General features: G+C 38.5%; 1 protein-coding gene across 3 annotated transcripts; it reads left to right on the top strand.

Annotated features, from left to right (window-relative positions):
• The first annotated feature begins 217 nt into the window (after positions 1-217).
• On the top strand, positions 218-25047 carry tm4sf18 (transmembrane 4 L six family member 18). Of its 3 annotated transcripts, none has more exons than XM_073476361.1 (12): positions 218-408; positions 1850-2003; positions 2086-2239; positions 3794-4000; positions 6419-6571; positions 6657-6744; positions 8380-8551; positions 9808-9964; positions 10921-11103; positions 11359-11443; positions 11867-11962; positions 17536-17671. In XM_073476361.1, exons 1-12 carry the CDS (start codon positions 309-311, stop codon positions 17571-17573), a joined length of 1587 nt encoding a protein of 528 aa, XP_073332462.1. In that variant the 5' UTR covers positions 218-308; the 3' UTR covers positions 17574-17671. The 3 variants fall into 3 exon arrangements, with proteins under 3 accessions (XP_073332462.1, XP_073332461.1, XP_073332463.1); XM_073476360.1 differs by lacking the exon at positions 17536-17671 and adding an exon at positions 13818-14792 and having other exon boundaries at positions 219-408; XM_073476362.1 differs by lacking the exons at positions 218-408; positions 1850-2003; positions 2086-2239; ... (5 more) ...; positions 10921-11103; positions 11359-11443 and adding exons at positions 21614-21682; positions 22353-22495; positions 23850-25047 and having other exon boundaries at positions 11880-11962; positions 17536-17772.
• The last annotated feature ends 1372 nt before the right edge of the window (positions 25048-26419 follow it).

The following is a 26419-nucleotide window of genomic DNA, read 5'->3' as shown; positions in this document are numbered from 1 at the left end:
CCGTCATGATTATTTACGTCCTGAAAAAAAGTGGGAATGCTAACCTAAAATATAAAATAAAAAAACAAACACACTTGGAACTGGAATGTAGAACTGTATTGATGAATATATGAATGTAGAAATGTATTAATCTCTGCTGCTGATCTCCAAGAGCATAGATCGATGTGATCTGTCATCCACTTCTCTTTGCTGCCGTCCTAGTTAAGCCAAACTCAATCGACTCCCGAGTAACCGATCAGGAGTTGAAAGTCTCAACGCATTTGACTTTGTCCCGTGTTTTTTTTTGTTTTTTTGGTAGTTGAAGCGGGATGGATACCGACTTGACTTTCTCCTCTCGTCGGTCACCTGTGGTGTGCTTACACGGCTGCGTGGCCTCCAGCCAGCCGTTAGCTTCAAGTGTCGGACTGGGTGAGTTGGAAACAGTTGCCATGGAGATGTAAAAAGTTCAGGCAGCAAGATGTCTGAGCAGCCAGAAAGCGTTACACTCTGTAGTGTAACAGAGTATAACAGGTAACACAGGACATAAAAAGCAGTATCGGTACCTTTCCCCGAACACTTCTATGTAGCTCATTAACCTAATGCAAACAAACAAGCTAACGTTAGTTACAAAGTCATTACACGAAGGAGAACCGGAGCACCTGAAACACAGAACATTATGAAGAGTAGCGGTGGGCGATACCAAGTTACCAAGTAAGTAAAGGCACATATCAAGTTACTTTTTATTATGATTATTATAAAGTATCGATATTTTTGGATCAATCTGCCCACCTCTAATAAAGATAGAAACAGTATAAAGTAGACTATTCACAGTTGGAGTTGAATTAACCTCATTAAGAGGAAAACAACGCGACTTTTTGCTAGTACTAGATATTACATGCATTGAAAGAACGACCCACAAGTGGCCCTAACAACTCTGAAACTCAGAGCTCAGTGTCCTTAATGACTCTGTGAGGACACTCCCACACGGTTTAAAGGCCTGCAGCTCCCCTCCAGTTAGTTACAACTGAAGGAGCCTCTTGGATGAGAGGTGAAATGTCATCTTCAAGAAAAACTGAAACAAGTCCAGTTGCCTACGATACAACACTTAATTAATAAAATACAGAATTACCATGACCGGGATGACTGAGAACCTTCATCAACAACCCTTCCTGAGCCCAAGGTGACATATTTAGGACAAACTTTTGTCTAATCAACAGTTTAAACACAAATATATTCAGTTTGCCATCAGAAAGAGAAATAAAAACATATTTTCACATTTGAGAACCTTGAACCAGTAACTCGCCAGCAGTTTTCTTGAAAAAAGACAGATTATTCATTTATTCAGTTATCATTAAAAAAAGTTGCTGATTCATTTTCTGACCATCGATCAGTCATCTAATCATTCAACTCTAGAGCATACTTCAAATATCTTATTACTGGCAACCATTTTCTATGTATACTAGTTGTATCAATTTTGGAATATTTATTCCCTTCATCCATGGCAGCCAGTGCCTTTAAACGACAACCTGGTATGAATATTGTAAGGTAATGCAGTTGAAAGTGAAGAGTGGTTTTATAAATGCTCCACTAGCAGGCATTTTCATTTTCATATTTTGGTCTGTACATCCTCTGATTTGTAAATGTAAAGACTTCACCAGCTGGTGCTGCATATGTTAGTTCTTGTTTCAAATGTCCAGGTGCCTCTGAGAGTTGAGATACAAAGTGGGAGAACGGAAGTTAGTTTATGGACCTCAAACTATACATGCTATGTTTTGGAGTGGAGTGGAGGAAAAAAACTTGGAGTTGGATACCTGGAAAACTGAAAATAAAACCAGTGTTTTGTTTGTTGATCACACATATTTCTGTCCAGACATCCTGAAGCGTGGTGGCAATGCAGCAGATGCTGCGGTTGCTGTAGCGGCAGCGCTGGCTGTGACAGAGCCGGTCAGCACCGGTCCTGGTGGAGATGCCTTCTGCTTGTTCTACAACAGCAGCACTGGAGAGGTGACAGGAATTAACGGCAGGTGGAGACTCTTCTTTCTCGATATGGTTGCTATTGCCTTCATAATACAGAATGATAAGCTGAGCCTCTCTCTGTGTCTTCAGTGGTCGTTCGCCCAAAGCTCAGACCTTGGACTTCCTGGAAGGCCGTGGTTACACTGCAGAGGCCCCTCCTTCCCCTTTTGATGCCTTGAATATCACAGTGCCCGGGGCCCCTGCATGCTGGTGTGATACTGTACAGCTGTTTGGTAGTCACAAGGTTTGACTCTGTGTGTGTGTTTGTTTATCTGTCTGTGTAGAACTGTGTGTGCTGGTATGTGTTTTATGTAACACTCAGGTAGCCCAATCGGGGCCATCTAACATAATTATTTACATCACATAAACAACCCATGTGCAAACACACTGCAAAGGGCACCATGTTAACTCATATCACTAACACAAACATATGTGGAAGTAGAACTCTTGACTCTTGCGTGTGTTCTAAACTGTGGTGTTGATGAGAATCAAGGAGATATAAACAATGAGTGGACAAACTATCATTGGGCTCTGTGGATATTCACTTTAACGTTGGTCCAAACTGCATAAACTTAGCCATCTATGGTAGGGTTCCTACAGGTCCACGAAAATGGGGGTCTTATATTTAACTACTAGGGGGCCACTGACCTGGTTGTTCTCTCCTTGGGGGGCCCTTTAACACTCAGCAAGATAGAAGACTGAATTTCTTTTTTTTTCTCTCAACAGTACATTTCAGCTATATGCACTCAAAATCTGAACAGCTTGTGTACTAGAGATGTTCAGGGAGAATGAAAGCTTTCTATTTGTAGATGAAAGCAGTAGCATTACACATTAAACACGAACATATAGTTAATGTCTTTTGAAACTGTTTATCCCCCAGGTTACTTTTAGGTTCAAAAGGAGACATTTTAGTGCCAGATGCACTGGAGTGAATTAGTGCGATTTCGGTTCTACATTGTTCAGTTTTGCCGTTCTGATATAAAGTTAAAAGTTTCCTCAAAAATAAAAGACTTGTTCAAAATTGGCTATATTTGCAGCCAGACTTTAACAATGAAATTGAAATGATCTCACAGGCTGCATGTGGAACCAGTACCTGTTTGAGCTCCTGTTTTAAAATGAATAATAAAAGGTGTTACATGCCCTTAGAATGTACAGTAAGAGTAATTACATATGCCCAAAAGCTTCTTTCATTTTTATTTCCCTGAAGTGCTTTTCTTACATGGCTACATAACTTTACAAATTACAAATAATAGCATTGCCAGCTCTGACAAAAAAACAAAAGTGGAGTTTTTAACCCGTGAAATAAAAAACTGAAAAATGTCAATCAGTGTGAAACTGTTCATCCATTTTTAAAGTATCTCAGAGGCTTTACTGTCTGACATTTGTAGTTTTCTAAATCCAGTGACTATAAAAACTGGCATCAGATGTTCTGAATATGGCATACTCACTCTAAATGTTTTGAATCAGAGACACTTTTCACAACAGCTGTGCCCACTCACATATAAACAAATGAACTAGAAAAAACTTCACTAAAAGTTTGTTGTGAGAATGTGTTTTAGAAACTGTAATAAATTAATAATCTAATTAGAAATGACTTGTGAATATTAAGAGAATTATGTCACATTCAAAAATGTCATATCACTTGCATGGATTAATATCAATTATTAGATTTTTTTCAACCTGGAAAACCCTCAGAGACTGGCAAATTGTTTAATCTCCAAACAGTGACTCACACTTCCTGCTCAGGGAGGTTTACTGTGAGGTAATAAGCATGTGTTTCCTCTCCCTGTTTCCCTAGCTGTCCTTGCAGGAGGTGCTGAGTGGGGCGGTGGAGCTCGCAGAGGTGGGGTTTCCTGTTGCCGAGGTAGCGGCTCACCACTGGGCAAACTGGGTGGCTGCTCTGAGAGATGCTGGGAGGGATCTGGGTGGAGACTTGCTGACTGATGGTCATGCACCCAAATGTGGACAAGTATTCAGAAACCCTGCCCTGGCTCAGACCCTGAAGGTAAAAATGTTAAACTAAAACACAAAAAACTCATGTTTATAGGTCATGTGAGGAGCACTGGGTGGGTTTTTTTTCTAAACTTGTGTTATTTTGAGAAGAAGCAAACAGAACACTGTAGTACCCCAGAGACACCACTGCACTGGTTCCATTTCCTCTCAGAGGTTGTCTGTTTTTTCAAACTTGCCTTAGCCTTTCTATATGGGAAGACCTTGGATGAATCCAGGGGCATGGTAGGAAATTAAGCCTGAACCCATTAGGGGACTTAATATGGAAGGAAAACAAGGCAGATAGAGGGAGGGATGAGCATAGATTGTGCTGGGGTGGGCCAAGAAGGAAGGACATTAAATGAGGCAAAAAGAGAGAGAAGGATTGAAGGGGAGGGAGTGAACACAGGACAAGGAAGAGCAGACAGGGAGATGATAACGCTAAGGTGAAATGGTTAGAAGACATTGCCTGATATCAGACAGGATTGATAACTTGTTACACTGTTTCCATAGTAGAATCAGTCAGCTTGGTGGACTGGGTGGATTTGGACAGAAGCAGAGAGAATAATAGATGGATGGTAAAAGAAGAGAGGGAGTGGGGAGAAAGGAAGAAGTAGGAATGGAGGATTGCATGGTAAAACTATAGAAATGCATTAGAAGAATTAGAGCATTGACATGAAAAACTTAAAAACAGTAAAAAACTACATCCATATTACATGATGAAATGATACAAATAAATCAACTGAATCACATTGTGTCCACAGTACTGTGTGCATAAGTCAAGCTGAGGTCAGTCAGCCTGTATACTTGGCCATCAACCAAATTCTTCATAGTTTAACACACTTTAACACACAGTTTAACACACACTAAAATAGTTTCCAACAGATCTTGGTTCCAGTTTATTCGACTTTCAAACTGTTTAATGGTACCTGTGATAAACAAGCAGAAGTGGTTATGCTTCAGTAGTAGGTTATAAAGATTCTATGGATGTTTCAACACATTTTTCCCACCATAAAAAAAACCTGTTACTGTTAGAAACCACACAGGGGTTATAGATATTGTATGACTTTGCAAGCTCATGGTAATCTTGATTTGGTGAGCTGTTGCATGTGATTATAGACACACCTCAGGCACAGCTGTGGACCATCATGTTGTGACTGTTATGTCTTGAGAAAGGTCTTTTGTGACAGAACTGTCGACCTTTTCTCATAAATTATTCTATGCAGAGGTGAAAAGTGTGTGTGCGCGAATATTCACCAATTATTGGATGCATTGCCATGAAATGTTGTACAGAACTCCATGGCTCCCAGAGGATGAATCTGACTATTCATTTAGCCCTACCAGCAGGTCAATTGAATGTATATTTTCCAATACGTTGCTTTGACGTTAGCTAAAAGTACCACTGTGCCTAAGTACATAGAGAGTATTATGAAAGTATTACTGTACTTCAGGCAGTATAGAAGTAATGGAACAAATCAACATTTCATTTGAGAACATTTAAGGGTCAAATATGACGGCTCAGCAGAGATCCTGTGTTAAGACTTCTGCTTTAGTCAGCTACAGTGGAATTCATTTTAAATGTTATGTCTCTAAATGAATTGAGCCTCTTATAGTGTAATACACTGGAATATAGTTCTGACTTTGACAAGAGTCATAGCAAAAAATGGATGGATGACACTTTGAACATTTCCATTTAAGTGCTTTAGAGTATTCTTTGAAACAAAATGTTGATGTATTGACATAACTATTTTAAATCTGTTGGCACATTGTTACTTATATGAATGTGAGACCATGATTGTTTGTCTGTGTGTGGACGTATTCATAAAACCACACTCATTCTGTAGTTTCCTGTCAGTGTGACTTCACTAGAACGTTGGCTGACCCCACCATGGGTGTGTGCGTGTGTGTGCTTGTGTGTCACCATTAAAGTATGCACTCATTGATTTTGTCCTGTATTACTACATCAAACACTCAGTCTTTAGTAATGCAGTAATGCAGGAACACTGCCAAGTACGCCTATGGTGACTCCTCACACACACTCCTGAAACAGCAGAAACAATAGGGGTGACCTCAGCCTCATTGATGGATGGTTTCCATGGCATCATAACGGTCATTCCTCAGTCACAACAGTGTGTTACTTCATTGTGGTGAAAAATCACACATTCACACACACCATCCTGTTCCATTGATAACATTGACTGAACTGGGAGATATACACAAAAGCAAACACATCACCTGCTTATATTTCAGGTTAAACTTGTGTGGTATTAAGTCATGCAAACATTAAATGTTAAATGTTTTTGGGTTTTCTCCCATGGATGTAAGAATGTAAGATAACAGTTAACTGTTGATTGATCGATTGATTGATCGATCGATCGATTGATTGATTGATTGATTGATTGATTGATTGATTGATTGATTGATGTATCGACAGGAGCTGGGTGAACTTGGCAAACCAGCTTTCTATCAGGGCAGAGTGGCTCAAGCCATCGTCGATGTCATCAACCAAAATGGAGGAGTTATGACCCTGGATGACCTCAGCAGCCATGACAGTGAGGTCATTACCCCCATAAGCACAGACTATAAGGTGGGGTCAGCGGCGGTGGAGGCTTTTTGAATCTGTATTTTTGATAACATGGTCAGCAGAGGTAATGACTCTGTTGTTTGTTCAGGGCGTGTGTCTATGGGAGCCTCCTCCTAACAGTCAGGGACTGGCTGCCCTGCTGCTACTCAACATCCTGGAGAACTTCCCCCTCAAAGGTATTCACTGACATGCATTGCATTAAGACGTCATACTAAAGAATCTCAAATATAGATAATAATCTGGTTATGTGAATGAGTCAGAAATCACTTACTAGAAGAAATAGCAAAAAACATTTCACTCAACCATAAAGTCTTGTTTTTATTTGCCTCTTTAGGGAATAATGACACTGAAATATACTTATTTTACTGCCTCTTAAGTCCCCAACGAAATTAAATTGGAAAAAACTGTGAAAAAGGTGTGTAAGGGTTCGTGTATCAAGGGGTTCAGTGAAGACAGAAAACAAAAGAAACCTGCAGGTGCCAGGCTATTGAAAGGCAAGCAATAAATAAGCACAAATAAGCAGAGCCCTGATTTAGGTAGCTGAGTTGAATGGTGACTTTTGTTGGTCTCTCAGGTTGCAGAATGCAAACAATTTCCCTCAACTAGAAAAAACAAGGGCAGCAAAGAAACCTCAACAGGGCCTAAACAGAGCAGAGTTTCTGGCTGACAATCTGTTTGGATGAGGTCTGCACTGGGTCAAGAACAGAATGATAATCAGACTGACCTGGGGGGCATTGCCCACCTCTTCAGCCATCACAAAAGGCCGTAGTCAAACCCTGATTGGCTAGGAGAGGAATGCCCCAAGCTACTTTCACTCATTAATTAGGAGCCAGTCTCCACAGCCTGGGCAGCTCTGGAATGTTGACTCAGGACACCAACACAGTGCCAGTGACAGCTGACTCACTTTCTGGAGACGCAGGACATGAATCAGACAGGACTCAGACGTCTTACACTCAATCTGATTCATCTTGGACTCGAAATCCCCCTCAAACCTGTCAGAGCAACAAACAATCGAGTGACTACACCAAAAGAAACATTGTCTGAAACTGATTCAAAACTGATCTCTTGGAAGTGGTAACAAACACAGCAATTAGAGCAAAGTGTCCAATATCTTTAGTGACAGTCATAAGAAAAGAAAACTACTACTACTACTACCACTACCACTCTACTAAGCCCCAACAGTCCCCTTTAATTCAATCAAGCCTAATCCAATATCAAACTCACTAACCCTAAACTTTAAACCACCATATCTGCATCAAATTCTACTCACTTATAGATACCAGCCATTAAATAGGCCTGTTTTTTTTTATCAAGATCCATGCATTATTCCCTGAGAAATTAAAATTAATTTAAAGAAAGTGAGAAAGAATTCCTGAATCCGTCCCTTTGTCCTGATCCGCACCAAAAGGTAATAGGGTCTATTCTGGGCCGAGACCCATCCTCCATCTAAGTTTTGTGGAAATCCATTCTGTACATTTGTGTAATCCTGCTGACAAACGAACGAACCAAACAAACTGACACTGGTGAAAACATAATCTCCTTGGCGTCCAATTAATTACATGAAATGGACGTACCATAATGGCCATAATGCTTAACCAACTGATATATCTATTTATTTTTTTATTTATTTATACTTTTGTAAAGTAGCTGTCATCTTTACTTTACTACTTCAAGTGGGCACAACAAAAAGTCGCACAAAAAAATACAAATCATGAAATTTTATTTACATTCTAAAAATGTAAGTGTTGTTCTCCTGTGGTTATGTGTATGTATGTGTTTGTGTGTGTGTGTGTGTGTTTGTGTGTGTGTAGCTTTAGGCCACAACAGCCCTGACTACATCCATGTATTGGTGGAGGCTGTGCGCCTGACGATAGCAGATGCTCTGCATTACCTGAGCGACCCAGAACATGTGACCATCCCTCTGGAAACGTTACTGGACAAGAGCTACAGCCAACAGCGAGCACAGCGCATCTCCATGGACAGGTGTGTGTGTTTTTGTGTATGTGTGTGTATGTGTGTGTGTGTGTGTGTGTGTGTGTGTCTATTCGTACCAGCGTGTGCCAGTCGGGCTCTGTTGACTTAAGATAGGACTGCAGACTTTTACATCCCTCCGACTTTAATGTCCATCCCTTCATGCCACGGCCCCTCCTCTGCTGCTCCGTCTGTCTGCTATGTGTGTGTCTATTTTGGCAGCAATGTGTGTTTACTGGTCAGTGCTGTAGACTTTGAACTTTAGCTCTTTATCAGTTGTAAGACAAAGACAAACAGACTGTAAAAGTATAAAACAGCATAATGTTCTCATACTTCTGTTGTTGCTGTTGTTTTATGTTTTAATAATCAATGGAAATTACTGAGGGTGTTGTCCTGCAACCAAACTCAACCTTAATAATTCTACCAGAATTGAATATGAATTTTAACGTAACGTCTCCTATTAACATAAACAATAAATTTTGTTGGTCTTGTAAAATTGTCCTCACAGTCAAATCTGGTGAAAGCAGGAAATTACAAATTATTTTTACATGAAGTTTAATAATCTGGTTACCATAAAATCTGTATTTACATTTGAGATCTCAGCCAACACCCAAGGATATTTTTAAACCTAGGCTGGCATATGGTTTATTGGTGATATAGTACAGGCTGAAGAGCTGTTTGTTATGGTTGAAACATGGACAGTGCTGTGAGAGGGTAGGTAGTGAGAAAACACACAGTTATAAAGCTTATGTAAGTGATAGGCTATGCTTCCACTATGTGGGGTTGGCAGTTGGGGCCTTGTTCTTCTTTTTAGGAGCTTTATTTTCCTATGTGTAATAAAATATTATATTTATAATCCTATTATTTATCACTTTCAGTGCAAGGAAAACTTCAGAGTTTGCTGCACAAACATGCTTAACAAAGAAAAAATAATAGATCAACATTTTCAACAGCATCAAGTTGAGTTTTATTTTAAGTTAAGCTAACTGGCTGCTGGTTGTAGCCTGGTATTTACCTCACAGACATAATAGAAGTGTTGATCTTCCAAGCTAACTTTAGTCAAGAAAGCGTACAATGTCGAACTCCCCTAAGATTTCCTCCATAATGAGTTTTTATCACTGACAAACAGACAATGTGCCAAAAGTGCTTCAGGCAGAATGTTTTGGATCCTCATTTCTTAGATATTTTTTTTCATAACAACACATAAAAAACAACGACAACATTGAGGGTTTGTGCTTATTTTTTGGTTTTTTTGTGTGTATCTGTAGGGCCATGGAAGACTTGGAGCCTGGCCTGATGACAGGAAGTGACACGGTGTATTTCTGTGTGATTGACAGTCAGGGCAACGCCTGCTCGTTTGTCAACAGCACCTATATGGGGTTTGGAAGTGGGCTGGTCCCTAAGGATTGTGGGTTCTCGCTACAGGTATGAGGGGTCAGAGAGAGGGTATGAGTGTGTATTTGAGTGCATGTGAGGTAGCTATGGTGTGTTAAACAGAGTGTTGTCTACAGCCCAGACGCTGTATTTACTGTCAACAGCTTAGCAATCGTGTGTTTCACAAACTGGTGAGCCTCACCCCATCAATGTTTGAGAATGACTGAGCCTTTTGAGGATGCCCCTTTCATACCCAATCATGATACTACCACCTGTTACCAATGAATCTGTTTACCTGTGGAATGTTCCTAACAGGTGTTTGCGGAGCATTACACAACTTTCCAAGTGTTTTGCTGCTCCCGTCCCAACTTCTTTGAAACGTGTTTCTGGCATCAAATTCAGAAAGATCATATATTAACAATAATCAGCGATGAAGTAAAACATTATTAAATTGTCTTTCTGCTGTTTTCAGTTTTTAGTAGAGTATGTGTAAAAAAGGGAATAGCATATATCACAATCAGTTTTATTCATGTTTTACACAGAATACTAACTTTTCTAAAATCAGGGTTATAATCGCCACACAGTAGATGCAACTTCATTGGAGTTGACGAATAAGAATAAAAGTCCATTGTGATACTAGATGTGCAGTGTATGTGTGGGAATATCTGATGGCAAGTGGTCATACATTTTCCTAGTTTATGCTCCTGTTTTGCCTCCTAATATTACATAAGAGCAAGAATGTATAATGTGCTTGTGCTTTGTGTGTGTCTATGTAAATATGTGTCTGGTGCCACCATGGAAATATTTATTTAAATCATGGACTGGACATAAAAAATGACATAACATGACATCATGGAATGAACTTCATTTACATAGAGCTTCTCCACTGTAAAAGTAAAATTAGCAGATTGTTTTCCAGAAAGGCACTAAAACAAAGAAACATGGAACTAAATGAGAACATTTGTAAGGTTGATTTCTGGTGTGTATCATTGTGTAAAATCTCACAGAACCGTGGTGCCAGCTTTACTCTGCGTCGTAACCATGTTAACTGTGTTGCTGGGGGGAAGCGGCCATATCACACCATAATACCTGCACTCCTCACTGAGTCTGCAACCAAATCACAAAAACCTCGACTCCTCGCTGCACTGGGGGTGATGGGGGCCTTCATGCAACCACAAGGACACGTCCAGGTACGCTGTAATCAAGAAGAGACTGAGGTGGAGAGTGAAGTGTCCCTAACAGTGTGTTTATTTATTTTATCTCTTTCGTTTTTGAATATTTATCTAAAATTTGTCTGATTTTAAATAAGTTGCCATTGCTTAGTTTAAAGTCAGACCATATCAGGTATTGGAAAAATTCTAATTGGAAACACACATTTTTGGTTTTAGTCTTTGTCGAAATAACTGGAACATACCTCGAGTGTAACGTCTCGCTCTTGTGTTTAGGTTTTGTTGAACATGTTGGAGTTTGGGATGAATCCTCAACAAGCTCTGGATGCACCGAGAATTTATGTAGCATATGACAACAAAAGTATGCCCCCTCCCAAACACACACACACACACACACACACACACACACACACACACACACACACACACACACGCACACACATACACACAGATTCTGTACAGTCACAAAAAGAAAGCAGTGTGTTAGTATAAACATTATGTATATTACCTTACATTAGATTGATGTAATTAGACTGTAATTAGATACCAACATTCATGTGCTATTAGTGATAGAAGATGAAGCTGTGTACTTCATCATATGGAAGGATAGTGGTTGGATGAACTCTACTCTCGCTACAGTTAGATTAAATTACATTGTAAACCATATCTTAATTTGTGCAGGAGATGTATGGGAGTTTTGTGACAGTGTATTTTGCCCTACATATGTAAAGCATTTTTTCAAAAGATCAAAATCATATTCTGATCAAACCTTCTGTGTGTCAAGCTGATCAGTGGTCGGTTAATCTGGAGGAGGGGGTCGACCAGCAGGTAGCTGAAGAGCTGAGAAGACGGGGCCACAAAGTCAACTGGCCAATCACAGGTACGTTTTTTTTTTTATACAATAAGCAGTATAGCTGCATGGGATTTTTTACATGATAAGTTTGCATTACTTCCAGAAGGCATACATTTCTCTCATTTATTCATTAATAGAATATAAATGGAAATCTCAGAAAAACGGGGCTAAAAAAAACAACCTTTTCAATAGCTTGTAATTTACGTGTATTTTCATTCTTAATTAATCCAGCGATTATTTTCACGATTAATCTATTAGTCATTTTGTCCACTGAATGTGAAAAATGCTCACAATTTTTCCATTTTGTCCAAGCAACAGTCCAAAACCCAAAGACTCTTCATTTCCCATCATAAATGCCAAAGAAAAGTTTCAAATCCTCACGTTTAGCAAGCTGGAACCAGCAAATATATGATGTTTTTGCTTGAAAAATGGCCAAAACTATTAACTGATTACCAAAATAGTTGTTTCATTAATGCTATATTCTATAATTAAAAGGTCCTACATGTAACCTTCTCAAAAGTTAATGTTCTACATAAATCGTTATATTGATGTGTAGTACGGCCATAAACACGAGATACCACGGGTGAAACAATTGGTTTTCTTAAATGACTGGTATTAGACCGTTGTTCCCATAAATGCTGTTACTTCCTGTTGCAAACAGGATGTTGTCATTAGTTCCTCTTCCCTCCCCTGTAAATCGTTCTTGCTGGCTTTAGCATGGTCTCTGGAATTTCTGAAGAGTATGAACATGTTTTGTGTTCAGCTTCTATCACACTTTCACTCCCACACACCTCCTGCTATGAACTTATTACCTTTGTTCATTCTGGAGGACCAGCACAACCCTCGTCATCGGTTCTTTTGCATAAAGCCCAGTAGCACACAATGTATAATGCAGTGAAGAGGCTTATAGTGACTTAACTATTTTTTTCGCTGGGCATAAACTGAAAGAAAAGCCAGTTGTTTTGTGTTGGGGTTTTTTTTTTTTTTGTAATTGAACTAAACTGAACTGAACTGAGCTGGAAAAGTGGACATTGTTTGTTGTTTTCCTTGTTGTGGGAAATACAGTGTTAAAAGAAAAAGAAAGTGGTGTTTTTTTGGTTTGTTCACCTTTGTTCTAAGGTTGTATGAATTTTGTTTGAATTTATGCACCCTTTGTGTGGTTTACTCGAGAGGGATCGGGTTTTAAAAATTGTCAGGCTGAGCCCTGACTGGCACCCCAGGTAATAAAATAAAATAAAAAAAATAAAAAAAACACAATAAAACCGTTACCCCTGAAACCATCACAGTACAATTCTCAAGATAAAAGGTGGTCTTTTCTTAAAATAAATGCCTCAACGAAATGTAGATTTTCCAGGGAAACATGTAGCCCCTTTTATGAAATAAGCTGTAGAATGCTGACCTCCTAAAATTGAGTCTCATTAATGTATTTTAATAATATTACTTCAAGGTTTCAGTTATAGAAAAATACAAAATTAAATTAACCCGTTCTTCCTTACTGCCCTAATCTGTTCATGTTTCAAACTAACCAGTGAAGACATTGCGAGCCACTATACAGAGTTCTTGCCTGTGTGTGGACTACAGACTTGCTCACAAGGTCTCGCCTTAGATTAAGTTATTCAGACTCATGGTTCTAACATCATTCATTCTTTAATGAACAAATCAGATTTAAGGAACCAAATATCTAACTGTTCAGGCCCTGAACTTTCTGTTACTACGAAAGCCAGAGTCCAACCAGAAGTCTTCATCTCATGATCTCAGCATGCTAATGACACATTGGATAATTACATTTACGGTGAATAAGAGGGGACAGTTTAATTGACGCAGTGTTTTTTATTTTTTATTTAATTTATTTTTTCATTTATCTTTTCATTCAAACACACAGGCCACAAAAGGTCTCAGTTTGGGCGGGGACAGATCATCACAGTGGGGGATTGGTGGAGCTCATCCGTCAGTCAAGCTGATCACCCATCAGTGCTGTGGGCAGGATCAGACCCCAGAGGGGATGGATGTGCACATGGATACTAGACATACAGTACATGACTCCTCTTCTGTTTCCTGTTGATAAGTTGATCACAAAGCTTTCTGACATGAAGCGCAGGAGGACTTTGAATACTTGGCTGTGACATAATTCACAGTAAACATTAATTTTACACATTAACTTGACAACAACTAAGGTTTATCACATTCCATCATCGCAACACATTACACCTTCATAAAGATGTTCCTGTTGTATGTTTCAAGCACATTTTCTTTGTAATCTTTGATATAGCAGCAGAACTGTGCATCAGTTTATGAAGTCAAAATGAAAAAGTCTCCTAACAGTTTGAGTTGAAACTGTGCCATATTTCATAGTTTGTGATGGAATCATGGTGCCACTTTCCTCATGTCCCTCTATATCCTCTTGATTCCAAGCTACATTTGTGAGTTAGTGCAATATGTTTTTGGTCTTGTTGCTGAATGAAACAGGAAAACATATCTTTGTGTAACACTGTATTACATACCAAAGATGCCTTTCCTCAACTCAGTCCTACGGTTGAGATAATCATCTGCTTAAATCCCTGTAATTAGTTGCTGCTAATCTTGTGTTTATATATAAAACCCTCCTCCCTTAATAAAAGTTCAGTTTTCGTCTGGGCGACATTTTACAAAACAAACACAGTTCAGATAATGTAAGAATGTAATAATGTGTTGTCAATCAATATCCTACATTTTAAAGTATATTTGTTTCTGATGTCATTGGAATTGAACTGATTTAACAGTATGTATTTCAAATTATCTTTGAAATGTGCTGCTCTATTCATGATTTTATACATTAATATAAATGACAAATAAATTAAATCTATTTTCAAATGCTTTATTCTCAAGGTTTCTGTGTTCATGAGTTCATAATCGTCTGCAGATTCTTCTGAACCTGATGATCGTAATGACCCTTTTCTCTTCATTATGTTCCTTGGAGAGAGACAAGAAAAGCAGGAGAGAAAGAAAGCGGGGTGATATAGAGGGCAAGGGGTCCTGGCAGAACAAGATGTCTCAAAAAGGACTAGTATGTGTGGATAGTTAGGATCCCCAAATGTTGCTTCCTAATAATCATTCTTTGCACTGCTGTAAGAAATGTAAAGTACACTTGTAAAACATGTTAACAACTAGAGATTTTATGTCCGCAGAAGGTGAATCCTTAAAAAATTTGCAGGAAAAATGTCAACACGATTTTTTCTCTAGTACCACCATCAAAAATCATTTACATTTACTGAGCAAACCAAAATGTCAGCCGTGCAAAAAAGACATCACTGCATTCAACTCTGAAAGTGCTTTTGATTTTGATGACAACATGGCCTTTTCCACTGGCACAACTCCAAGGACATATGATCTTGATGTGGCACATGGAAAAAAAGCATCTATTGTACTTCATGTTTTCAAGCTGGATGAGCTTTATCTTTTAGGGAATTTTTTGCTGTTGGGAAACACCCTGCTTTCCCTCAAAGTAGCAAAGAGACGAGATAAATACAGACACAGACGGCATGAATTGAATTACAGTCTAGTGGCTTGAGTTGTGTGAGACGGGATGTTGAAGTTGATAAACAGCTTGTAAACCACTTGCAGCCTGGAGCAGGAAGCTTAAACAGGATTCTACTTCAGCACAAATCTCTCCATGTTGGACTTTGTTTCATTGATCTCCTTACAGCTCCGAACCCAACCTGGTACCAACCGTGTACTCCTATAAAGAGCCATGTGTTCTGTCACCCAAACACACTCTGTTTTACATAATCTGCCTTAATTAACCTGGTTGAAGCAGCTTGTTAGTGGCTGACTCCAGCTTACAGCGCACTTTATCTGGATGTGCTGCATTCCAGCTGGATTATAAAGCAGCTCACAACATGCTGGGCCCCTGAAACACACATATGTATACATACAGAGTGTTTCTGACACAGCACTATTAGGAGTCATGTTGTGCCCTATTGCCCCACATAGACCTGCTGAGCTGTTGTATCATCCTGACCCAGAAAGAGGCAGCTTTGCCTTTGGGCACTTTGTGGATCAGTTATACAAGGACAAGTCAGATCCAAAATGTTTAGAAGATGTTCCCAAATTTATTAGTGTTGCAGTCTGGAGAAAACCTCTGCTTTTGACATTTTTTATGTTTTCATCTGTGTGCATTAAAATTATATGCAGGGAATTGAAAAAATCTTAAATTTTATTAAAGCCTATATACTTTAATCCAGATCTAAATAACTACAGCATATCTTGTCATTTTTATATGAATGCAACGAATTACAAGTACCACAAGTAAAAGTAGTCATTATGCAGACTGGCACTGTTCAGAATGATATTTATCATATTACTGGATTATAACCATTGGTGCATTCGTGTGTTCATCATCATTTTAAAGTTACAGCTGGTAAAAGTGGAGCTCTTTTTATGTACTTATATACTGCTGAGTATAGTTTAATGTATTCTAGTAATACATCATACATATTTATCAAATGTATACTTTTGATTAATGATTTCTATCTGCAAATTAAATACTAACTACAGCGGTCTGAGTAAAAAGTACATTATAAGCCTCTGAAATGATGTGGAGAAGTATAAAATAGCATAAAATGGAAAGATTAACTAAGTAAAGTAAAAGTACATCATAATTGTACAATTTACAAGTTCATGTACAAGTTCTTGAGTAAATGTATGTTACATTCCACCACTTGTAATAGAGTGTTTTATGAATTAAAATGTGCTGCTTTTCAAGGTAAATGATGAAAATGAATACTTCTTCTAGCCCTGTGCTTCTTGCACACTAAAAAGTCTTAACAGGAACATAGGATGAAACAAATGTGTGTGTTAGTTGCCAAATCTGCTGGTTTTCCTTTACTTCCTCTAGTAAATGAAATGATCAAGTGATATAATAGTATGAGTGTAGCAGAGGTTACTGTAGTACTTAAACAGTCAGTTTTTGTCTTCCTTTATGTAGTTGTCTGGACAAAATAAGCAAATTAAAGATGCCACCTGGGGCTCTGAAAAACTGTGACACACAATTTGTCTTTCCAACATCTTACAGAAAAAAAGATCAATAATTGATAACAGCCCTGGTTTAGACATAGTTTTTGCATAATAGGGTGTATTGACTGTACAAATGTGTAAAAACACTGATTTAAATTTGTCGCCCTGTTGTAGTGACTCAGTCATCCTGAGGGAAATTAATTCTTTAGTGTTCTGTGTGAGGCCCTGCTGACTAAGAGGCTGTGAGAAACACACACACACACACACACGCGCGCACACACACACACACACACACAGAATCACACACTCTTGTGGGATTTGACATATTTCTGGCTGAGCTCTGTCGGTTAGCCCCCTTCCTGCGAGTGTGTTTCCTTGTGCCTGTTGTGTCATTGCAGAACTCCCTCTGTAAGGAAGGAGATTCTGTTTAACACTTACACCCTTACACACACACACACACACACACACACACACACACACACACACACACACACACACACACACACACACACACACACAGAGCAGGCTCTCATCACTTTTTTTTGTTTCCTGGCTCCCCAGCTGCTCTGACCCTTCCCTTCCCTCCCCTCTTTCTTGGCTCTCCCTAGTCCATTCCAGTTCTGTCCTCTCCTCCCTGCGGTCGTGAGTGTGTTTCTGGGTGAGCGATGTGCTGTTCGGTGGGTTTCGCCCGGTCTCTGGGTCTGGCCCTGCTGCCTCTGGCCCTCTGTTGTATCCTCGCCAACCTGCTGCTGCTGTTTCCAATGGGGGAAATCACCTACATCCAGCAGGACCGCCTGGCCAGCTTCATCTGGTACTTTGGTGGACTTGGAGGAGGCGGACTGGTGGTGAGTAAAAAACTGAACTTGTGTTTTGATTAGATGTTGAAGCCCTCTGGTTAGTCCTGTGGTATATTTCTGGGGTTTTTCTGTAGGTTTTGATGCTGTTACAATATTCTGATCCAAGATTTTTTCAGATTTGGCCACATCATCAAAATTCTGGAGGTGGTGTGACTTCAGCTTTAGTTGTCTGGTGAATATCAAACATTGGGTGTTGGTCTTGGTTGTGACATATTTAGAAGAAAGGCCAACGAAATACTAAAGTCCCATTATTTTGTTTTACAATTGATGTTACGTCTTCATTTGGTGCCAGACAAAGTGTGGTGTGGTTTTCTTCTCTTCAAGTCTCAATTTTAACATCATGGGATAACTTTAACTTCATCCAGTATTAAAAGTGTTTAGCAACTTTAAAACAGAATGTTGAATTGCTATGATGATGTTTTCTACTTTTTTTTCTGAATGTTTTTTATGCTCAACAATGATAGAAAAAAAATCTTATTTTTTTCTTTGTGTGAGACACGATTTTACCCCAAAACCTGATATCTCATTCAAAACTAAAAGCACTTCTCCCATGTGGTGCATGTCCCTCCATTCATTTTTAGCTGCTTGAACAAGATTCAGACTGGGCTTTTTATAAGTTATTATGTTGTTATTTTTAGAGTTAAATATATTTACTCAAAGCTTACAATCTATATATGTGACAGGTTTTGGTATTTATTTCTACATGTTGTGAGTGATGAAAGTTCATAAAAATCGGAGAATAAGCTGATATTAAAAGCGGTAACTTAAGAAAGTGAATAGTCACTGTTTAATCTGACTGCAGCTTCTGTATGAACTTCATCATGTCATTGATAAATCATTTTTCTCATTCTAAATAAAACCTGTGACTGTGAAATAAATGAATAATAATTAAGTAAGAGACGTTGAGGTTACTTGAGGGGATTGTTTTGGTGTTGCTAATAACGTGGCAGCATCTTTCAAGTAAATAATGTGGATTATTTTGCTTGAAGAGGATAAATGAATGAGGATTGAGGTTTAAATCGAGGTCACTGAAAATGTACCAAAACTAAAAGTATGAAATTCAGTTTTCATCTGGAACCAAAGCGAGTAATTGTCTTAACTGCTGTTTATAGACAGACAGTCAAAGAGATTCTTTGACTGTTTTTGAGCCATGTGATGCTAAAACTCTCCACTGAGAGCAGCTTCTTAAAGCCACATTCACTGAAAACTATGATCAACCCCCCTTCCTTCATTCCTTCCTTCCCTATTCAGTGTTAACAGAGACAGACGCTGATACATGTAGACACAGTGTGTGCCATTATGTTGACCTTTTTTAACCTTTTTCCCTCAGTTTTCAAACTCATATATGCTTTCAGTCTGCTTTTTTCCATTTGATTTATCAACATCTGTACACAGGTTAAGCTTTTGACTCCTAAAAACCCTGAATTTCAGACCTGAAAGATTATTGAATGTCACTTGTTTCCCCTTTAACACCATTCAGGCTGAGTGTGTTTGCAGTTGTTCGTTGGGAACAATGGAGTGTTGTGTGAATTCATAGTTAATCCGTCTGCTCTACATGCCGCTGATCTGATGGGTTTATGCTCCCACTGAGCAGAATTGAGCTGTTCTTTTAGTTTGGTTTTAAGGAGGAACAGAGGAGAGATTGTGTTTTACCCACACAAGATTAACCTTGTTGACCAGCAGAACACTTGTGTTGGGTACATAAAACTTCACTTTCTAAAATATTTAGATAATTTCATGGTTTGTTTATAGCCTGTGCAGGAAAGAGGAAGAAATTGCTTAGAATATCTTAATATTATTGTTACGGAAATAGATACCATAATCTGCACACTTTAGTGCTGTAGTGTGTCATTGTTAGAAAGTTTTATTTATAGAGCTGATGATTCAGCACAGGAGTGTGAGGCCAAGCAGTCCCAGACCACGACAGGATGTAGAACAATGACCAGTGGAATTATTAAGTCCATTTGAGTTATGAGAGATAATGTTCCTTTCATGCCCTAAATGACACTTCCTGCAGATGTTTCACAATAAAAGTGAGGGCGATTATGCACAATGTGAACTAAGGAGGAAGTGTTTAGTTTGTGTTAACGTCAAACAGCAACACATTGACAGCATGTAATGGTTTAGACTTTACTTCAGATGAGAGAAATAAAATCTTGCTCACGTTTTAGGACTACTCAGAATGAATATGTGTTTGGGTTAGCCTCTTATGAGGAGAAAGATTCTTTCTGCAAGCACATGTAGAGAATATCATAAATGACTTTACGTTTGTGTTTCCTTTGTCCGTCTTATTTTTTCCTCTTTGGGCTTTTCCTCTTTTCCTTTCTTTATGTGAGAACACCAGAGAGTCAAAGAGCAAACTGAACCCCCCCCCGAGAGAAATCTATCTTTAGCTCCCTCCTTTCCTATCGCCCTTGCTCTTCCTCCCTCCTCTTTCCTCCTTTCCTTTCTCGCTGTGCGCTTCCCTCTGTGTTGTCAGTCCTCCTCTCACTGCCCCTGCAAAAGGATCCATCCAGGATGTGTATGTTATGATGCCTATGATCTGTGTGTGTGTGTGTGTGTGTGTGTAAAACCTTGGGAACTTCCCTCCCTCTGTTAGGATGTGATTTAAAGTCCTTGACCACTGGGAGAGAGACAACCACACAGGAAAGAGGAGGAGAGGAAAAAGGAAAGAAGAACTCTGAAACAAACAGATGTAGAATTGACATTATTTCTCTCTTTCTTCCACAGTTATTTGCAGTAACGCTCTCCAAACAACTACAGTGTAACTAAGCTGCTGTTACCGTTTACAGTACAGACTGTTTGTGTGCTCTTGTATTGTCAGGAGATATTAGTTTCAAGAAGTTTCAATCAAAAATCATGTTTAATCTGCTCTATCAACTGAAATATTTCAACTATTAGATGGATTTTCATTGTTTTTTATGTTTTTTTAGGGTCCCAAGAGGATGAATCCATAAGCCTTTAGTCATCAAACAGCAAATCAAAGATTTCACTTATACAACGACCCTTTTAAGCCTAATTTTGTTAACATAGAATGCAAACAGTCCAAGGCAAAGTCCAAAACAACTCCCTGTTTACTCTACAGTGCACTTTACCTGCTTTCAAGTTTTTTTTTGCTGTTTAAGGGTATATTCACACGTGCAAATTCAAGCGTATGATCAAAGTTCACCAAAGTTGGATGCCACGTGAAGCTAAGGTGCCAATCTTCTCACATGCTTCTGTAATTTAGTGCATGTGTGACTGTACCCTTAATCTGTTCATCTGACTCTAGTGTATGAGGAGCATTACAATGTCATGTCACCAGTGTCAGTTGTTTTACTTTTTGGGTAATGAGTCTTTTAAGTAATAGCCAAATGATCAACGCTGCTTTTAACAAGGATTCTAATTGATTAGTGGTACAAAAAAATATGGATAGAAGGTCCTGTGTGAGATAATTCAGCTTGAACTGACTTGACTTTTAGGACTTGTAGTGTAGGGTTGCACAGGTTCAGTTGGTATATGAAATACTCCCAGCAAAGAGAAACAGGTTCAGTAATGTTTCGTTTTAGTAAAATATTATAAATGTAACTCCAGCATGTATATGAACTATTGTTTTTTTTTTCTGGCGATCCATTTTCTTAGTCCGATCTGATTTATTTTCTATCTATTCTTTATCTGACTTGAGAACTGGTGAAAAAAAAGGTAATCTTTGTAAGTTCCTCAACTTTTTGGTTTTTATTTGTGAAAACGGGTAAAACAATTTTTTTTTTTACATGCATGAAACCAAGTGGATAAAACAAACAAAAAAATGCTGTCGTCAATTGAACAATATTCTCTCCTGTGCTTCCAGATGCTGATTCCAGCTGTGGTCTTCATCACTCTGGGGAAATGTAGCTGCTGCTGGAATGAAAGCTTAATGGTAAGAGACTCACTAAACAGTCAAGAATACTCAAAATCTACAGAAGGTACGCTATACTAAGCTAAGTCTGCCAAAAAAACTGATTTGACATATTAACAAGCTAATGCTAATGCTATTGTAGATGGGTCTTATACTGTGTTTATGCGAGATTAGTATAATGCTATCTGACTTGTCATATCAGGTAATGAACTATTTACTTGTAATTAATTTAATGTTGATATCTGTATTTTTTTCAGTTTCAGTTGCTGTTTTCCTTTTTCATAAATCAAAATAGAAGGTTTTAGAACTTTTCTGGGGCCCAAAACTGTCTTTGTAACTCTTCATAATGTTTCTATTATCTGGTTTTCTTTCTCACCGCTTGGAGAAAAATACTGTACATTTGTCAATAAGCCAGCTAACACTGAGTCCCTATGAGGTGGAATGCTAATGCTAATCCAGCTATGACAGTTTAACAAGGGTCCCATTGTTAGGTAACAGTCAGAACAGTAAGCTTGGCTCACACCGCTTGAGCCTCATGTACAGCTGCAGTTGTGTGTGTGCGTGTGTGTGTAGCAGCTGCCTCAGTAACTTATCTATGAAATGAACAGACAGTCACACACACATTCATTGAGGCATCCAAACACGTGCACGTTCTCCTTTAGAATCACTTTGTGTCTGTGTTGCTCTCCAGATGTGCGGGTCAGTGTTGGCAGCTGTGGTCGGCCTGGTGGGGTCTGGTTACTGTTTCGTCATATCAGGGTTCGCCTTGGTGCAGGGTCCCCAGTGCTTCACCTCTTTTGGATGGTCATACCCGTTTGCAGACCAGGGGGGCAGGTGAGGAGATACTTACTGTCTGTGGCAGTAGAATGTGTTCATACAGGAGGGCAGCAAACCATGATCCAAATGTTCTGTTTTTTAAATGAATTTATTAAGCATTTAGAAAATGTCAGAAAATAGTGCATCACAATTTCCCAGAGCCCCATGTGACAAAAGGAGAAGAAAAAGAAGAAAAGGAGGAAATCCTCACATTCAAGAAGCTAAAGCCAGCTATTTGATTTATTTATATTTGGCAGTGATGCTTAATAAATGATTGATTGTCAGAATTATTCTTGTTTTGAATAATAAGTCAATTATTTCAGCTCTAATTTGTTCGTAAAGACTTTGAGTTCTGTGAATAACAATGCAATAAAAAGTGTATTTTCACAGTTCAGGTTTTGTATTAAAAAAACCCAACAACATTGTAGAACTCACACTTTTTGGGGATTTCCAGTTTTGCAAGATCTTGTCTTTTGTGAGGCGTTTCTTGTAATACTGCTGACACCAGGGATACGATCACAAAATGCTGAAATATACCAAGTTGATACGTGAGTCCTTTAGCTGGACTGAACTTGGCCATTTAGTTGACATTGCACTAAATGAAGACACCTAGTTTTCCCACCTTTTTCAATTTAATATTAACTTTAATATTAATATTACCTTGTACCATGTTATAGCAATACTTTGCAACATAAATATAGGATTGACTGACAGTTTGCTTTTGTCCAACTTCTGTTTTCAAGATGAAGAACGAACTTTGACACACACCTCAAACATAGATTCACGACAAAAGAGTACGCAAAGTGTATTAAAGGCCTCATACTGTATAAAAGGAAATTTCCATTTTTTTTTATTTTAAAGTAGTTCTAGGTGCTACATTAGTACTGTGGAAGTATCAAAACACTCACATGGAGTAATGCACACAGACTGTATTCATAAACTGGGATTTCAAAAGATCCATTAGGACTTCTGTACGGTTGTGACACCTAAAATAAAAGTATGAACCTGAAATTTAGCAGAATGTGGGACCTTTTTACCTACCATTTAACTTTCACCAGTGAAACAGATCAAACCCTGGGTATAAGTGACTACAAACTGACTTTAAACATGGAATTTTTTCCCTCTGCCTGGGAAATGGCCATGATATAAACGTGATGATACACAAAAAGATGTCCTAATATAGAAAATAAAGGACTTTGCCTCTACCTTGTTTGTTTTTTTGCATATCAGGACACCTTGTCATGCATTATTGCTTACTTATGTCATTTAAGTCATCAGTATGTACTTAAAGCTGCTTTTACCGGCATTCCATCAGTTACAGCTCACTCTGTCTGTGATTGATTCTCTTCTGATCCGTCTCTCTGTGTTCCAGGTATCTCCTACAACCTGAGACTTGGTCCCGGTGTCTTCAGCCGGTTCATATCGTGGAGTGGAACGTGACTCTGCTGTGTGTGTTATTGGGCCTGGCTGTGCTCGAGTTCATCATCTGTCTCTTACAGCTGGGCAACGGTTTAGTCAATGCCGTGTGCCGGCCCTGCTGCTACAAGCAGGAGTATAGTCTCAATGCTTAGATTAACACACACGTATATGTAGACTCACCTGCAGAGACTCAAGAGCAAAAATAATCACAAGCAAAGGACATTAATGGACACATGCAACAGCAATGTTTGCATACAAGGCCTCACCGACCAGCACCTGTGTGTTCTGATCAGACACACTTACACATGCAGTTTAATGGACACCTGACAGCCACAGTCAGTGTAATCAATGTATTTTCAAGCTTTTAATCTGTTAAAGCAGCAAAAATCTCTCTGCAAGCATTGATGATGAGTCTCAACATTCAAATGCAACAGGTCATGATAACGTAATAATGTGCATGTATGTATTCTGCATAGAAACATAGAATAAAGATGCAGTTTCCTTTGTACCTCATGAAAGACGGCTGTTCAGACCACTATGTACAAACAATAGAGACAAAGTAGAACTTCCTTCTTGATAATACTAATATAATAAAGGTATACAGGATAAAAGGTTTCACTGATGTAATTGTGCAGTCAAGATAAAGAACTGTTCACTTCAAGAAATCTGTATTCTTAAGGTCAAGGTTGCTCACTTTATCTATCATTATTTTTTACTGTATACTTTGTAAACCTCTGTTCCGCTACAGTTTTTATTGCATAAACTGATGTTACAGCTGTTTAAACCAATGCCATTACACTAGTGAACTTACTGTAAGATGGCAGCCACATATTGTTTGATAATGTTTGAAATGACAGAAGCTCGGTAGCATCTTGGCTGACATGATTATGCACCAGGAAGTGTCCTTTCTCTAAAGTTTTATTCTTGTGCTTCCAGCATTTATTCACTGTGTTGGATTATGAGCAGATGTTTGTGTGTTTGTACATTTTGTTTTCATTTTCAGAGTATTTTCTTTGTTTGTAAATTGTTTTCTTTGCGTCTTCCAGATGCCAGATCAGCGTTAACGGACATTTTATATATATTTTAGTGACATATTTTTATAATGTATGTTTGTTTGTGCTGCCTTGAATTAAAAAAAATGACTATTTCCATTTCAAGTATCCAGTGAGTTATTTGGTAGAAGCTGGTTGTACAGCTGATTAAAAACAGGTTGTCAGGAAAGTCTCATACATTTGACACTACACACAGTATGTTGTATGAGGCAGAGATGCAGTAGATTTGTGCACGTGTGTGTTTGACTCCCTTCCTTCAAACTGTTCCTGTAAATGAAATGTTTCCATCGACTTATCTTACATCCTCTTTTTGGTTCAACCCCTAACTTCTGACCCCATTACTCTTACAGAGGAGGAGGGTCTGACACAATTGCAGCACTAGCTGACGCATGATAGGTAGATATATTGTGATGTATGTGGCCGTGTGATCATGCATGCAGACTGTTTGCTGTGTTGTAATCAATTCCCGGACTACTGTCACTGTTCTGGAGTTTCCAGAGTTGCCTGTTATTGATCCATATAAGGATCCAAACTGAGCAAATGTGGCCTCTGACCCTGGGAGCCAAGCCCATCAGGCCTCTTCGTAGGAAACAACAGCAACTCCTACAAGTGACAATGTGGCTATGGAAAGAATATTTCCTTTTCTGTCAGTGGCAGATGAATCAAAATACTTTATTAACCTTAAAACAATGATAAACCAGTCTTTAGATAAAGTAGAAAGAAAGTAATACATTAAACTAAATCAAAGTGGTTTTGGCTGCATTTCACAGGTTGTTTTTAATATTCCAGCCAAAACTGGACATGAAGTGCGATGTAAATGTTACTTGAATCCAGAGATGTGGTTAATGTGATTTGTGACCTGAGTCTGTGACAGAGTCACTGTTCTGATGACTCGACTTGGGCTTGGAAGTTAAAGTTTTGTGACTTGACACACGCTCATGTGTTTATTTTATGATTTACTTGATGGTTATTCAAATATTGGGCATGAACAAGAAATCCTTACAAATATGTGGCTTTGGAGCCCAAACTGTTCACAACAAACAGACTGTTCTGCAAACAGGCAGACAGACGGACAGGAGAGGAGTGTAGTCTGGCTGTTAGATTTCCCCATTTAAAGTTAATTGAGAGGGAATATTTTTGATTTAAACACAGATTTAAATAAGCCTTTATAAGCTTTGGTTTTTTACTATTTTTTTAATTAAATATCAATAATTATTTTAGAAATTAAATTGTCATACCTGGACAATGAAAATATAAGATACATTTGCCAATAATATCATTATTAGACAGGCACTAGTATCTTGTCTTTATCTCTTTATAAAGGCCAAATGATCCAGGTAAGACTGAAATATCTTGGGTCAGTGTTGTAAAAAGTACTCAAAGTTCATACTTGGTAATAGTGTAATTCTCTGGCAATAAAGTTAAGATTACAAGGAAAATTCAATTATATATTTATCACATGTGTATATGA

The sequence above is a fragment of the Pagrus major genome, chromosome 11 (assembly GCF_040436345.1).
Source record: "Pagrus major chromosome 11, Pma_NU_1.0".
Taxonomy (NCBI): domain Eukaryota; kingdom Metazoa; phylum Chordata; class Actinopteri; order Spariformes; family Sparidae; genus Pagrus; species Pagrus major.
Note: the sequence above shows the minus strand (reverse complement) of the source record. Positions and strands in the feature narration are given on the sequence as shown.

Excerpts from the sequence above, each read along its gene's own strand:
- tm4sf18 (XM_073476360.1), top strand. The coding sequence starts at position 309 with ATGGATACCGACTTGACTTTCTCCTCTCGTCGGTCACCTGTGGTGTGC. Across the intron at positions 409-1,849 it reads AGCTTCAAGTGTCGGACTGG|ACATCCTGAAGCGTGGTGGC; the intron begins GTGAGTTGGAAA and ends ATTTCTGTCCAG. Across the intron at positions 8,552-9,807 it reads CAGCGCATCTCCATGGACAG|GGCCATGGAAGACTTGGAGC; the intron begins GTGTGTGTGTTT and ends GTGTATCTGTAG.